This window comes from Trichosurus vulpecula, chromosome 4, assembly GCF_011100635.1.
Source record: "Trichosurus vulpecula isolate mTriVul1 chromosome 4, mTriVul1.pri, whole genome shotgun sequence".
NCBI classification, from domain to species: Eukaryota; Metazoa; Chordata; class Mammalia; order Diprotodontia; family Phalangeridae; genus Trichosurus; species Trichosurus vulpecula.
In genome coordinates, this window is record NC_050576.1 from 223,788,131 (window position 1) to 223,802,489 (window position 14,359).

At 37.1% G+C, this 14,359-nt stretch overlaps 1 protein-coding gene across 1 annotated transcript in view; it reads right to left on the reverse strand.

Moving 5' to 3' along the window:
- Positions 1-309: 309 nt before the first annotated feature.
- The window catches only part of MFSD11 (major facilitator superfamily domain containing 11), a 33,697-nt gene continuing 19,647 nt past the window's right edge, over positions 310-14,359 (reverse strand). Inside the window, exons 11-13 of the mRNA XM_036753616.1 lie at positions 4,070-4,244; positions 2,773-2,908; positions 310-2,172 (exon numbers count right to left, since the gene is read on the reverse strand). Coding sequence (XP_036609511.1) covers positions 2,008-2,172; positions 2,773-2,908; positions 4,070-4,244 — 476 coding nt within the window. The 3' untranslated portion in view covers positions 310-2,007. The remainder of the gene's footprint in view (positions 2,173-2,772; positions 2,909-4,069; positions 4,245-14,359) is intronic.

Genomic DNA, 14,359 nt, shown 5'->3' on the forward strand with positions numbered 1-14,359 from the left:
ATCCATTAGCAACTGATTTGCATTCTAAAAATTAAGAAAGTAATATCTGATAAAGGATGTCTATTCTTTATCAGTACCCAAAGAAAATTTGTTAAGAGGATTCAAAGCTAAGGTTGAAAATTTCCTATACTTTTGGGTATGAGGTACTCTAAAGAAAGACACCCAAAATGTCAATAAAAAGTTTAATATACACATAATATATTAAATTTGAAATGTTAAAATGAATTCACATGATGCTCACAAAAATATTATAGGAAGATCAAATGACAGCATCTCTGAATCTCTGAATGAAACTGTGATGAGACTGAAAAGCTTTTTCAATACTTTATTAATCATACTCCGTATTTTACTGAAATTTAAATAGCAGTACTCCCCACCTCTCATCCAAGACCCATTGTGCAAATCTTTAAGGTTAATATCCCCATTTATGGATATGAAAACTGAGTACAAAATTTAAAGTGAGTTATTCAGCACAAAGTACATTAGTGGCAGTCAGGCAAAACTCAAGTTTCTAATCAGTTCAGTTAAACAGCTTCACTCTTATTCCCTTCTTGACAACACTACTAGCAATCTATAGATGATGAAGGAATACTATAGTATTTTGGTTGAATTATATTCCCCAAAATTATAACACCCAGGAGCTACTTAGCATTTTTATTCTACAGATATGAAGAACCATTGGAAACAAAGGGACAAGGGAGGGGTCTGGAACACTAAGTGGTCTGAGGAAATATATTGGAGGCATTTTTCATCTTAACCATAGTCAACTTTAAGACCTAGGTAAATATAACATGGTTCAGTGTATCTTATTTCATGCTACCTCTGAAACTGCACTTAACAATTATTAATATACTTTATGTTTGCTAATTGTACTTAACCTAAGCCAATAAGAGGTCATAGAGACTTTTACAGTCTTATTAATATGGCAGAAAAAGGATAATTCAGTACTTTTGAATCAATTTTCCAGATTCTAGTGTTTAATAGTGCCTAAAACATAGTACATACTTTAAAATATTTGGTGAATTTTAAATCCTAATCAAGTTCAGGCTCTCTTTCCCTTCCGCCTTCTGCCTGTGGCTGACAACTTTTTAATAAAAATTCTCAATATGAACATTAAATATTCTATTTAAAAGTAAATACAGGGAGGTAGTCAAGATTGCCATTTGCCTCCCTCAATATTCAAATTTCTCTCTCAAAGATCTATGGACATCTCTAGCATTTTAACTGAAGAAAATAAGGAATAATTTTGAATAGCTTATTTTTCTTATTGACCATGGCAATCCAGGACTAGAGTGCAAATTTTACCAGAACATAATGGACATTTTGTGTAACATCTTCCAGGAGAATTATAGGCAAGATTCTAACACAGCTGCTATGTTTTTGTTCACTATATCACTTAGCTTAACGTTTTTAAAGCCTCCTTACAATCTATAACTTTGTAATATTTTCATTTGCTTTTTTAAAACTCAGCCTCCACTGTAAACTGTAATTTGAAAAAGGGATTAGTGAGCAACATGTTTAACAGAAGTTCAAGTATAAACCTTTTGAAAGCTGAGATTTCTATTTGAGCCTGCCACTAAAACTTTAAATTTAATTCTTACATACATATGGTCATCTGTTATAGCTATTTTTCAATACCATATAATAATAACATAATCCATGCACAGCAGGAATCTTTAAAAGATACATGTTCAATAGCTAAGATGAATCCTCAAATAAGAATAGGAGTGAGAGGAACAATACTAATACTTTATAACACAATTTTAAGAAACAGAAAGAATTATAGCCAACAAAAACAGTTCAAAGAATGTCTCATTATTTCATCCTTTAAATATCTTATGTCTGTAAACTTGACCAACTTTGGCTGAGAGTCTTTTTTTCCACATTGGTCGATGCCATCCATTATACTGTTTAAGTTGACAGTGGCTCCTTCATTCAAACTCTTGCAACCTTGAATTTCTTCCCACTGTACCAAGTTTTTTAAAGAAAAATGCTTTAAATGTGAAATCAAATGCTTCTGTACTCTGAACCTCGAGCTACAAAATCAGCAGCTTCCCATTCCACAGTGAAGAAGGAAAGAGTTCCAAAAAAGCCAACTATCACCATGACCAGAAGTTGCCAATGAAGTAGAAGGTAGTTGCTGTAGAAAAATGCCACTGCTGCACAGATGGACTGAAAGATCACAGAAGAAAATAAAGATGATATTAATATATTCCTACAATTTCAATAAATGACCCATTTCCTTTCCCACATAAATGATATCCATTCTCACAGTCTGGTAGATGTTGAAGGGTTAGTTATTTCCCCAACATGACACATATTCTTGCTTATCTCTGCTAATATTCACATAAACTCTGATCCTCGCTTTTAAAACTGCATTTTGTACATAAGAGGACTACAACACAGTACATGTAGCATGATAAATATCATTTTCTGGAAGAATGGCCTATGGAAACAAAGAGAAAGTTCTCCTTATAAGTCCAAGAAGAAAAGCATGCAAATATCTCTTCAGAAGAAAGATTTTATACATGCACATGCATTTATGTAAAACGTACATATGTGTGTATAAACACCCACACCCCTCCATAGAAATGAGAGCACGAAAGCTACACTAGTCACCTCCTACTTCCCATCACACCTTCTCTGAAACCCTGACATTAAAAAAAATACTCATTTTAATAAAAACCAACCCACCAATGTAAGATAACACAAATTCCAAATATATAGCAAAAGGTAGCCATTTTAAACTCATTTAAAAGAGCATGACATTACCTGAACAAACTTAAAAATCGCAAAGGCAGGTGCACTATCTTCTGAATAAAGGAAACCCAAAATGCTAATTAGTTGAGTGTTAAAGCAGCTGTCTCCAAGACCCAACAGAAAGCTGCAAAATAGGGCAATCTCTTTGCTGAATGAAAAAATTAAAGAATAGTTTTATGTAAGTATTATGAGTGTTTACTGAAGGCATTAAGAGAAAATAAAAGCTTTACAATATAAGAACTATACACAAACTAAGAGGAAAACTTAAAATATCTAAAAAAGTAAAACAGAAAAAAATAATGGAATTGGAAAAATATAAAATTCTGTATTAACTTGTTTTCAAACTCTGGGAAACTTTACTACTGAAAGGGTTTAGGAGTCACGATGCCTATTTTTTTTTTTGGTGGGGTGGAGGAAAAGAGGGGAAGGTAGATCTAAATCAGCAACAGACCTTTAATTTATAGTCTTAGAGGGTTTTTTGAAGCATTGAAGCTAAGTAACTGGCCAGTAATCATGCAGCAAGTATGTGTCAGAGGCAGGACTTTAACATTCCTGTCTTTGAGGACAGTGCTGGGCTTTTTTCTCATCATGACCCATTCCAGAATCATTTCTGTTTTTCAGGGAAAGCCTCCATATCTTTTGTCAGCATGCATTTGAAGGCTGATATTACCATATGGTCTATACACCAGGATGTTAAAAGGATTTTCCAATGAGAAGGCAATCTCCTGAAGACCTCAAAAACCAACTTTCAACAATTTCAATATCTATCCAGAGGGGTAGCTATTGTGCGGGTGACAGAAGACTGAATTTGATACCAGAAGACTTGGGTTAAAATCCCAATTAACATTTATTAACTTAGTGATATTGGTCAAGTCACTTAACAATTTAGCCAGTTACCTTGTCTGTATAAAAGGAGGATTATAAGGTCTGCCATATCTTGAAGGATTGTTTTAAAGCTCAGATAAGATAACCTATGTGATGTGTATGATAAATGTTAAAACACGATACAGATATCAACTATAGTTATTTTTATTAATTTATGGTCCACTTTTCTTTTTTTCTTTAGCTTTTTCTTTTGGATAAACTAAAAGACTTGGTAGGACAGGAGGCCAAAATCAACAAATTGGAGAAATAATTTATCTGTAGATTCCTATATTCAAGCTCCAACTCTATCAAAAGATATTTCACAGCTGACTTTATGTAGACAGAACAGATTTTCAAGGTAACTTGTTTAGTTATATGTGTCACCTTATCCTTCCCCCAAGTTAGTTACTGAGAAAGAAAATCATAGGCCAGATAGTTACTATACCTCGAATTGATATAAGCATTGCTATCAGTTCCTTCAAGAGGAGCAACTGGGGCATCACTGGGAATGTTAAGAAAAATTAAATAAAAAGCTACAAAATGCACAAAAATGCCCAACAGCACAACTGGGTTCCTGCCAAAACGACTGTTCTTGCTTAACAAGCCAAAAAGACTTCCACCTACAAAGTCAAGAAACATTTATTATTGTTTATTGAAAGTCAAAAAATTCAACACTTCATTACACGGACAATTACAATAATGATCAAAATGCTAACAGTGTTTTGGAGAGGAAAAGGTGCTAAACTTACCTGTCCATAATCTAAATGCAATACAGCATTTATAGGGAGACTCTTACCAATGGGGGAAAACATCAGAGGCCACTGGGTCATCAGATTATAAAGCTCAATACAGAGACAGTGTGTTGGGGCTGGAAAGCACCTCAGTGATGATATAGTTGTAGTTCAATCCTTTTGTTTTTACAGATGAAGACCTTCAGCCCAATGTTTCACCTACTATCAAATAGCAAGTTGAATGGCAGAACTGGGACTAGAAATAATCCCAGGTTTTGTGTTTGAGAATCAAGGAATTTCAGAGGCTACCTAGACCAACCTGTATGTGAACAAAAATCCTTGCTACATTCCTGAAAAGTGAACTTCTAGTCCAGTGCTCTTTCTCTTAAATAAAGTCTCAGGGAGAAGCTTGGGGTCACTAAAAGAACTCTGCCATTTCCCAAAGCCCACTCTTCAGTTTTTGGCCCAACTCGTCTGTTTTCGGCATCACACACACACACACACACACACACACACACACACACACACACACCCACCCCTTATAGATAAGCTCTATAAATTATCTGTTCAGTTGCACACCATAATCTGGTTAACAAATATCCTTCAAAAAGTACTTGTTTTTTCCTGTCTGGATAATTAGACCAAACTCTTGAAGGTGACTATGAGTCTCATTGCTGAGTTTGTACAATGTTATGATATGTCATTACACTGCATGATGTATATACATATATACATATATGTGTGTATATATGATATATACCATGATATATGATGATATCATCCTAATAGCAAACAGGAGAAGTGATGGACCTCAACATCTTTAGAGAATCCCTCCTCAACTTGGGACTACTGCATAACAGTGATCAAAACTTCTGGTTAGCATACATCTGTCTCATTCCTGGCTTGTTATTATTGTGTGGAGGATCGGCAAACACCCTTTATTATATCTTTTGAGGAATCCAATATAATTTTGACACAAACAACAGAAAACACCTAATTGGAGATTCCTTAAGGAAAAATTTTGCTCTACTGAAGTGACTTCTCATAGTCAACAAATAAGGATAACATAATCTTATATTTTCTACACCTTTCAGCAAATTATATACTGGTAAAGATGCTGTCTACTATGGAAAATGGTTTGTGAAAGCCTATTCTCTTCTAATACCCTCAAGGATGGTATTTAAGACTAAATCATATTTAAGACTAATATCTCAATATTTAAGACTAAAATCATAAAAAAAACTTACATAAGCAGGAAAAAGGCATATAGGTCAATAAGTATTGATGTTCATTAGTCATTTACTTTTAAATAAGAAAAGGTCTTAGATTTCTTCTCCAGATATGCTGAGAATCTATTGCTCAACACCCTCAAAAACACGTCACCTCCAGCACAAATCTTTTCTGCACATGTTCGGTATCGTTCAATTACTGTTCTTATCTGTTTTCTTTAGCACCATTTCCATTTCCTTTACATAAGCAATTCTGTGGTTATGTTGTTAAAGAGCTTAAATAAGTAACTTTAAAATCCTTGATAGTGAAAAGAGCTGGTTATAGAAACCTTTGCAGGTCTTTTTCCATCTTTTGTCTGTCTGGTGCCAGCCTGTTAGCTCTATCCTTCAGCACTTTCAGGATGATTTTGAGGACTAAGGTGTTTACTATTTTTGTCTCATTACAACAACTGATTTACATTAGTTGAACTTCTGAATGTTTTGATCATCCACTTTTTTAGTGTCAATAACTTGTGTAAATAGGTAATGGTTTTGTCTCTTTAATCTTTGTTTTTGTCATCTCAATAATTTTAGCCATGTCCAACTCTTCATGACCCCTTTTAGGGTTTTCTTAGCAGAGATAATGGTTTGCCATTTCCTCTTCCAGGTGAGGAACTGAGGCAAACAGAATTAAGTGACTTGCCCGGGGTCACACAGCTATTAAGTGTCTGAGGCCACATTTAAACTCAGGTCTTCCTGACTCCAGGCAGGGCACTCTATCCATTGTGCCACCTGGCTGCCCCCATATTTCTTCTAGCTTATATTAATTTAGATTTCATTCTACCAAGTTGGCAGAATAAACAAAAAGTTGATTCAGGAATGATAATAAATAACATCATCAATATATTTTCTGTTAAAATATAACTAATTTTATTTTTGGTGATGCTATTCTGTGCTCAGATTTATCTTCTTACAATGCAGTTCTGACTGTATGACCCTAACCCTCCTCACCTCCCACTCAATAAATAAACTTCAGTGGTTCCCTATAACATCCAGGATGAAATATAAAATCCTCTGTTTGGCTTTTAAAGTCCCTTACAACTTGGCCCTTTTCTACCTTTCAAGTCTTGTACTTTTACTCCCCTTCATGTACTCTTTGATCCAATGACACTGGTTTCCTTGCTTCCATTGTGCATGATACTCCATTGGCTGACACCCATGCCTAGAATGCTCTCCTTCCTCATCTCTACTTCCCAGCCAAAGTCCTACCTTCTGGAAGAAGCTTTTCCCCATCCTCTTTCATCTTAGGGCTTTCCCTCTGGAATTTACTCCAATTTATCCAAAATAATCATTTGTTCATAGTTGTGGGCATGTTGTTTCCCCACTTGACTGAATTTCTTGAGAGTAGCAACTGTTTTTTGCCTTTCTTTGTAGACTCAGGGATAAGCCTGGCACGCAGTAAACACTTAATAAATGTTAGTTGACTAGCTGTTCCCCATGTCCAGAGCTTTCCAATTCTCTCCTCAAAGTACTTATTAGGCGTAGATGTTTCCGTGCAGTTTACAAGTCTTTGGATTTCCTCATTTTACTTTTCCTGAACTACATTTAATAACATTTTCTACCTTCCTCACCTATAGCCACTAAGTATCAACATGCTAATTTATTTTAGAGAATTTTAATGAGGTTCTCTCAAGAATTTCTATACCTCTTTCTTTATTTTTTGTAATAGATGGCACATACTACAATTATTTTCACAGTGGGCTTTATGAAAATATTTTCATGAACACTGCAACATGAGATGATCGCATAAAATGTTTTTTGTTGCCTTCAGGTACATGGCAAAATCCACTTTGCCCACTCCTTTATTTGCCTCTCCAAGGAGAACTTGTTATTCATTTTATGGTTTTGTTTATAACAAGGATATCAGGATTGATACAATTTGATTCCTCCAGGACATGTCTATGGTCACTGGACAAAAATCTTATATTTGGGGTAGCAATAGCTTGGTAAATGTTTATAGACTGTCTAAAAATTGTCCTGGTACTTCCAGCATAGATGGCAAAAAGAAAGGTTCTAGCCAAGCTCAACTTCCTTGAAAAAGAGTCATTCAATTAAAAAAGTTTAATAAATGCTTAAGTCAGTTGCAAAAACCCACAGTCTGGCGATAGAACATCATGTATGAAGGACAGCAAGTAGGCCACTGTAGCTGGATCATAGGGTATACGGAGGGGTGTAAGATGTAAGAAGACTGGAAAGGTAGGAATAGGCCAGCTTGTAAAGGGTTTTATACAGCAAACAAAAGACTTTATATTTGATCCTGTAAGTAATAGGGAAAGAGTGAAATTTATTTAATTAGGGGAGAGAGTTGATAGGGTCAGATTTACACTTTGAGAGAATTATTGTTAGTTAAGTGGAAGATGGCTGAGGAGAGATGTGAAGCAGAAGATCAATTAGAAGGCTATCATAACAGTCTTGGCAAGTAATGAAGAGGGCTGGAGATATGGTTGTAGCGGTGAGTGGAGAGCAGTGTATGTACATAACAAATAGTGTAAAGACAGAAATGTGAAGATCTAACAACAACTGGCATATGTGGGGTAGGTACAGGTTAGGAGTCAAGGATGACAAATGAGATTGTGAACAATGAAGACTGCTATGTGAAATAAAAATTCAACAAAACCAAGAGAAATACCAGTGAGTTCTTCCACCAGGACAGGGATGCACCTGGCGAGAAGCCTGAAGACATACCATTTGGAGGGACAAGGACTTAAATCCAGCTTGAGCTCCTGGTTAGCACCACACTGGAAAATGGGGCAAAGCCAGTTTAAACTTCTGACTGAAAGTCTGTACCAGAAGAGTCAGATCCCCAGGCTGTAGCAGTGGAGGGGACTTGTGCCAGCTCCAGGTCCAATTCCGAGTCCCAGAGTAGGGTAGCTTCCTAGCAAGGCATGGGACCAAGATCCAGCCATGTCATCCAAAACTGCATAAAAGTAGCAGCATTTGGATTGTAATGAAAGCAGGACCTAGCCCCAATACAGTACAATCCTATTCTAGGACTGCAGGGGGAGATAGGCTCTGGATAAGCTATTCCAGCCAAGATTACAGTACAGAGCAGAATCTAGCCCTGGCACAAAAGTTCCATCCAGGAACCAGGCCTGAAGACATGAATCAACAGACAAAAACTCCTAATAGAGTGGAATGCTACAGATTAAAATAATCTTAACACAAACGTGCAGAAGAAAAAAAAATTCTGCAATATTTATAAGCAGACACCAGGAAAAAAAAACGGTGAATTGGCCATAAGGATTCCAAGAGTAGAGAGGAGAAATTACAGAAAAGTTGAAAGAGTAGATAAAAGTATAAAATAAAAACACTTGGAAGTTGAGTGAATTTCTTAGAACTGAAGATAAAAAATCTTACCCAATTAGTGGATGCTGAAAAACAGCATGCAGTAAACAGAATTCAATAATTCAATGAAGCAACAGGAAATGTTAGAAAAAGCCATAACCACATATATCTGCCTCAGTGACCCCAGACCGCTCCTCACTAGCTGCCATGCCACAGAATGCAGAAACGAGAGCTTGGAAGACTCAACCTTTTCATTCCTGAAATTCTTGCCCCAAATCCCCATTACTTTTCACTGGTGATTGTCTCAGTCACCCACTTCATCTAGGCCCAGGCTCTAAACATTCTCTACTCCCCAGACTAGCAAACATGCTCCTTGTTCAGATACACACCTGGAAAAACTCAATCCTATCATGCCAAACATGCCCTCCAGGGCTCTATCTTTACTACACCTAGGCCTGAACTTCACTTCATTCCTTGGACTTAACCATACCAACTGTCATAAGTCCTTATCCATATCTTTCCCCCTCCAATTCCCAGCTATAGAATCATAATCAAATAAATTCTGTCACTACTCCTTGGAAAGTGTGTCCTTCCAATCCCCCTATGCCCCTACTCACCATCCCAGTAATTTTTTCCATATCAAAATATCCCTCCCTAGCCACCACTTTCTTATATGTGTTGTAAGGTTAAGAGTAAAGGTGGTCTTCACTTTTGTATTTATATTCCCAGATCTTATTGTAGTACATATAATGCTTTTCATTTATTCAAGTTCGAAAATTTGGAAGAACACCTGAGATTTCTACTATCAAAAATAACTGACCTGGAGAACTAGAAAAGATGGCCAAACCTGGATATTCAATATCAAGAAATCATAAAACTGCCCAGAACTGTTTAAAGAAAACAGAAAGAGTTCAAGTACCAAGGAGGCATAGTCAGGCACATACAAAATTATGCAGCAATTACTTTAATAGAAATGTAAGACTGGGAATACATCAAATGCACCAAAAGGCAAAAAAAAAAAAATTCTTACAATGAAGAATAGGTTACTCTGCAGAACTGAGAATACCAAACAGAAAAGGTGGACCTTTAAGAGAATAAAGGATTTTTAAGTATTTCTGTTTAGAATGACAGAGCTGAGTAAAATATTTAAAATGGGAACACAGGACACAAGAGACACCTAGAAAGAAAAATGCATTTGAACAATGTGAAGAGGCTAAATAATAAGCAAGTGCTAATACTTTAAAAGAGGAAAAAAGAGACTAGTATCCCTTAAGAACCTTACTATCTTCAATGCAGTTATCTAGGCTTTTCAAAAAATTATGGTTTTTAGGAAGTCTAATGATTTTTGAATTATTTCTCCTTGAACTGTTTTTAAGTTAAGTTGTTTTTGACATGCAATATCTTACATTTACTTCTAACCCTCTGATTTTGTTCTAATATCTCTTGCTATCTCATGGAGTCATTGATTTCTAATTTTGAGTGTCCAGTTACCTGAATAAGGATTACCACTTTCTCTCCTAAGCTATATATTCTCCTTCCTCAGATTTTCCCTCCAGTTTTTTTTTTTAAATCTATTGCTTTTTTTCTTCTAAGAATTCATGCTCTCCTTTTGGAAAAACAAAATGCTTTTTCTTTTGAGTTTCTGCTTGCAGTTGTAAAACTGTCACCTTCTAGGTTGGGTTTGGTGACCTCTCTGGATCTATTGTTAATTCTTTGTAGTCGTTAGTGTTTTCTCCAGTTTATTCATTTCTTCAGCCTTAGTTTCTAAATTGGGGTTTTGTGGCAGGACCAGGCTTCAACAACTGCTATGCTTTTGGGTAGGGTGGACTGCCCTGGTTACTTAGATCCTTACCTTGACCTTCACCTCCCACGATTAAAGCCCCCTAAATCTTTGAGGTCTGGAGTGCTGGGGATATTGGTGGCCCAGGGTTGTCTGTTCTGAGAATGCTTACATTAGTTTTTGCCACTCCTACTGGCTCCCAAGGTCCACACTGTGGGTTTCTGATCACTTTGGGCCCTTCTCCTAGTAGCCTTCCACTCATGCTGCTGGTAGACATAAAGCTCTGCAGACTTTCTAGGAGGTTGCTGGCTTGTTTGACTGAGCTGGCAGTAGTTTTTAGCAGCTTCATTTCCTATTGCCCTAGAGCTCCTGGCTAACTTTTTTGTGCAGTTCTGTAGTAGAAGCAGTCGTGTTTTCTTGTTGGATTTCTTTAGTATGGTATGAATTCCAGGTTCTTCCTGGTGTGGTGTAACTGGTCTGCCTGCCACCTTTTGAGTAGCCACTGTGGCCAGAAGTACCCTCGTTTATATTAAAACACACAAAAAAGCATAGGAATACAAAGACCTTTCCTTGACATGGTCTTATATCTAATAGCTTTAATATCTAAACCAAAGTGCTAGCATTCTCTGTAATGAAGAACTGTTAGAGGCCATTCCAATATGATCACGGCAAAGCAAGGATGTTCAATGTCACCACTATTATTTGATACAGCTCTAGAAATGTTAGTTCTGAAATAAGTATAAGTAAACAGGTAACAAAATTATCATTATTTGTAAATGATACAACAGTTCAGAGAACTCTAATGATTCAACTAAAATATTAATTGAAATAATTTATAAGTTTAATAATGTAGGAGGATATAAGATGAACCCACAAAAATCACCAACCTTTCTGTAGGTTACTAATAAAATCCAGCCAGGAGATGTAGGAAAAAAATCCATTTAAAGTTACTGTGAAATGTATATAATATCTTGAGGCCAATCTGCCATGATATAATCAGGACTTGTCTAAAAGAGTTTATATATGATCCCATTAAGTAACAGGGAGACATTGGAGTTTACTGAATTGGGGAAAGGGAGGTGACTTGGTCAGACTCACTTTAGGAAAATGACTTAACAGGTTAGTGAAGAATGGACTGAACTGGGGAGATCTGAGGCAGGGAGTCCAAATGGAAGGATACTGAAATAGTCTAGCTGAGAAGGGGGACTGAACTAGGGTGATGACTGTGTGAGTGGAAAGAACGGAATGCATGTAATAGATGTGGAGAAAGAAACTATATGATTTTTGGTAACTGACAGGATAGGAGTGGTGAGAGTGAAGAATTGAGGATGGTACCAAAGTTGTGAACCTAAGTGACTAAAAGGATGGCAACGACTATGAATGAAATAGGGACATTTGATAGAAGAATAAGCTTGGGGGATTAAGATGAACTGTGGGATATCCAGTTGGAAATATCTACTCATAAGATAGTGATGAGATTGGCACTAAAAAAGAGACAAGGGGGGCAGCTAGGTGGCACAGTGCATAGAGCACTGGCCCTGGAGCAAGGAGAACCTGAGTTCAAATCCATCCTCAGACACTTGACATTTACTAGCTGTGCGACCATGGGCAAGTCACTTGTCCTCTATTGCCTTGCCAAAAAAAAAAAAAAAAGAGAGACAGAGAGAGAGAGGGAGAGAGACAAGGGCCAGATACACAGATGTGGAAATCATCTGTATAGGGATAACTGAACCCATGAGAATTGATAAATTATCAAATGAGTGACAATAAACAGTTTTAGTGTAGGTGGGACATGGATAAGATACAGCAAAGGAGGCATAAGACAGGCAAAAATAGCTAACATATATGTGTATATATGTATGCACATATATGTACACACACTTGTATAAATGCACATACATAAATGCACACATATACATACACACAAATACATGTGTATATACATACATACATATGCACGCACACATATCATGCTTATATGTGCCAAGCACTGTGCTACACTTGATCCTTGCAACAACCCTGGGAGACAGGTGCTATTATTATCCCTATTTTACAGATGAGGAAACTGCCCATGGTCACACAGCTAGTAAGTGTCTAAGGCCATATTCGAATTCAGGCCTTCCTGACTTTAGGCTCATTGCTCTAAGTATATAATTATCTGATATTTATCAAGAGGTAGATATCATAAAACCCCAGAGAAGATAGTATTCAGAAGGAGATGATAGTGTCAAAGGCTGGATGGAAAGAGGCCAAGACTGAAGAGGACTTAGGAAAGGCCATTAGATTTGGTAATTGGCAGAGCAGTGAATGATGAGGCTGGAGGCCAGACTACAAAGGATTTAGAAGCAAATGATAGGAAGTGGAGGCACTGAGTACACATGACTTTTTTCAAGTTTAGCTGAAAAAGAGAGAAGAGACAGGCCAATGTCTGGTGGGCATGGTAGGACCTAGTGGAAAGAAATACTTGGGAATGTCTGTAGGCAGCAAAGAAATAACTAGTAGGCAAGGAGAAACTAGAAACTGATGATTAGAGAAAGAATGGGGATGACAGTGAGGTCAATCTGCTGGAGAAGGCAGTATGAGAGAGGTCAAGGACACAAACAGAGGTTCGCAACGGCAAGGAGAAAGATCACCTCTTAGTTGGAGACTGGAACGAAGGTGACAAGGAAAAGTCAGAAGTAAATAAGATGAGGAAGAGAGAAAAGAGCAGTTACTGAGTAGTTTCAATTTTTTGTTGTGAAGCCAAGATCATGGGAGGCTTGAGAAGGAAGAGAAAGTTTGGAACAGTCACTAAGAAAAATGGTAGTCAGTCTATAAACATTTATTAAGCACCTGCTATATGTTGCATGCCAGGGATACAAAATGAGGCAAAAGACAGTTCTGACCTTCAAGGAGCTCATAATTTAACAGGGGAAAGAACAAGAAACCACTATGTACCATGAACTATCTACAGGATAAATAGGAAATAATTAAAAGGATTAAGGCACTAGAATTAAGAAGGGTTGCAAAAGGCTTCCTGTAGAAGAAAGGATTTTAGTTGGGACTTGAAGATGTTTACTCTGGAGAGGATAACATTCATTTAGATCTATGTTTTGTTAGATTTCAGTCTCCTTAGTATGCTTTATATACTAGTATATGTATCTTCCTTTCCATTTAAAAATATAAGGTACTGGTTACTTCTAGCTATGATGGGTCTCTGAACAGGAGGCAGCCTGCCTGGATTCCACATATCTACTCCAACAAAACCCTGAATTTCACAACAGAGAGAACAGAGACCAAGAAATTCAAGGACAAACTTGATAAGATGTAACTTCTTCCACCTAATGGTAGCAGGAAAAGGAGACCCACAGCAAAGCCAGTGCTAGTGAAGGGCAGTTTCTCAGAGTGATCAGTCAGGCCAGGGATACAGGAAGACCACAAAGCTCTATGACCTGAGGCAAAAAGAATGGAGAGCTCCCCCAAGAAAATTCCAGGGTACACAGAAAGCCCCAGGGTAGAGACCTTGAAAGTCCAAGATAACAGCAGCAGTCAGCAGTGCCATACCACAGGAGTCCTTGGACATGCCAGGCCCATGGATTCTGAAGGACCTAACACTGTCATGATATGCCATAGTGGGCCTGAAGATCCAGCCCTCTGAACCTCAAAGTTAAGGCCTAATTCCAAAAAGTGGA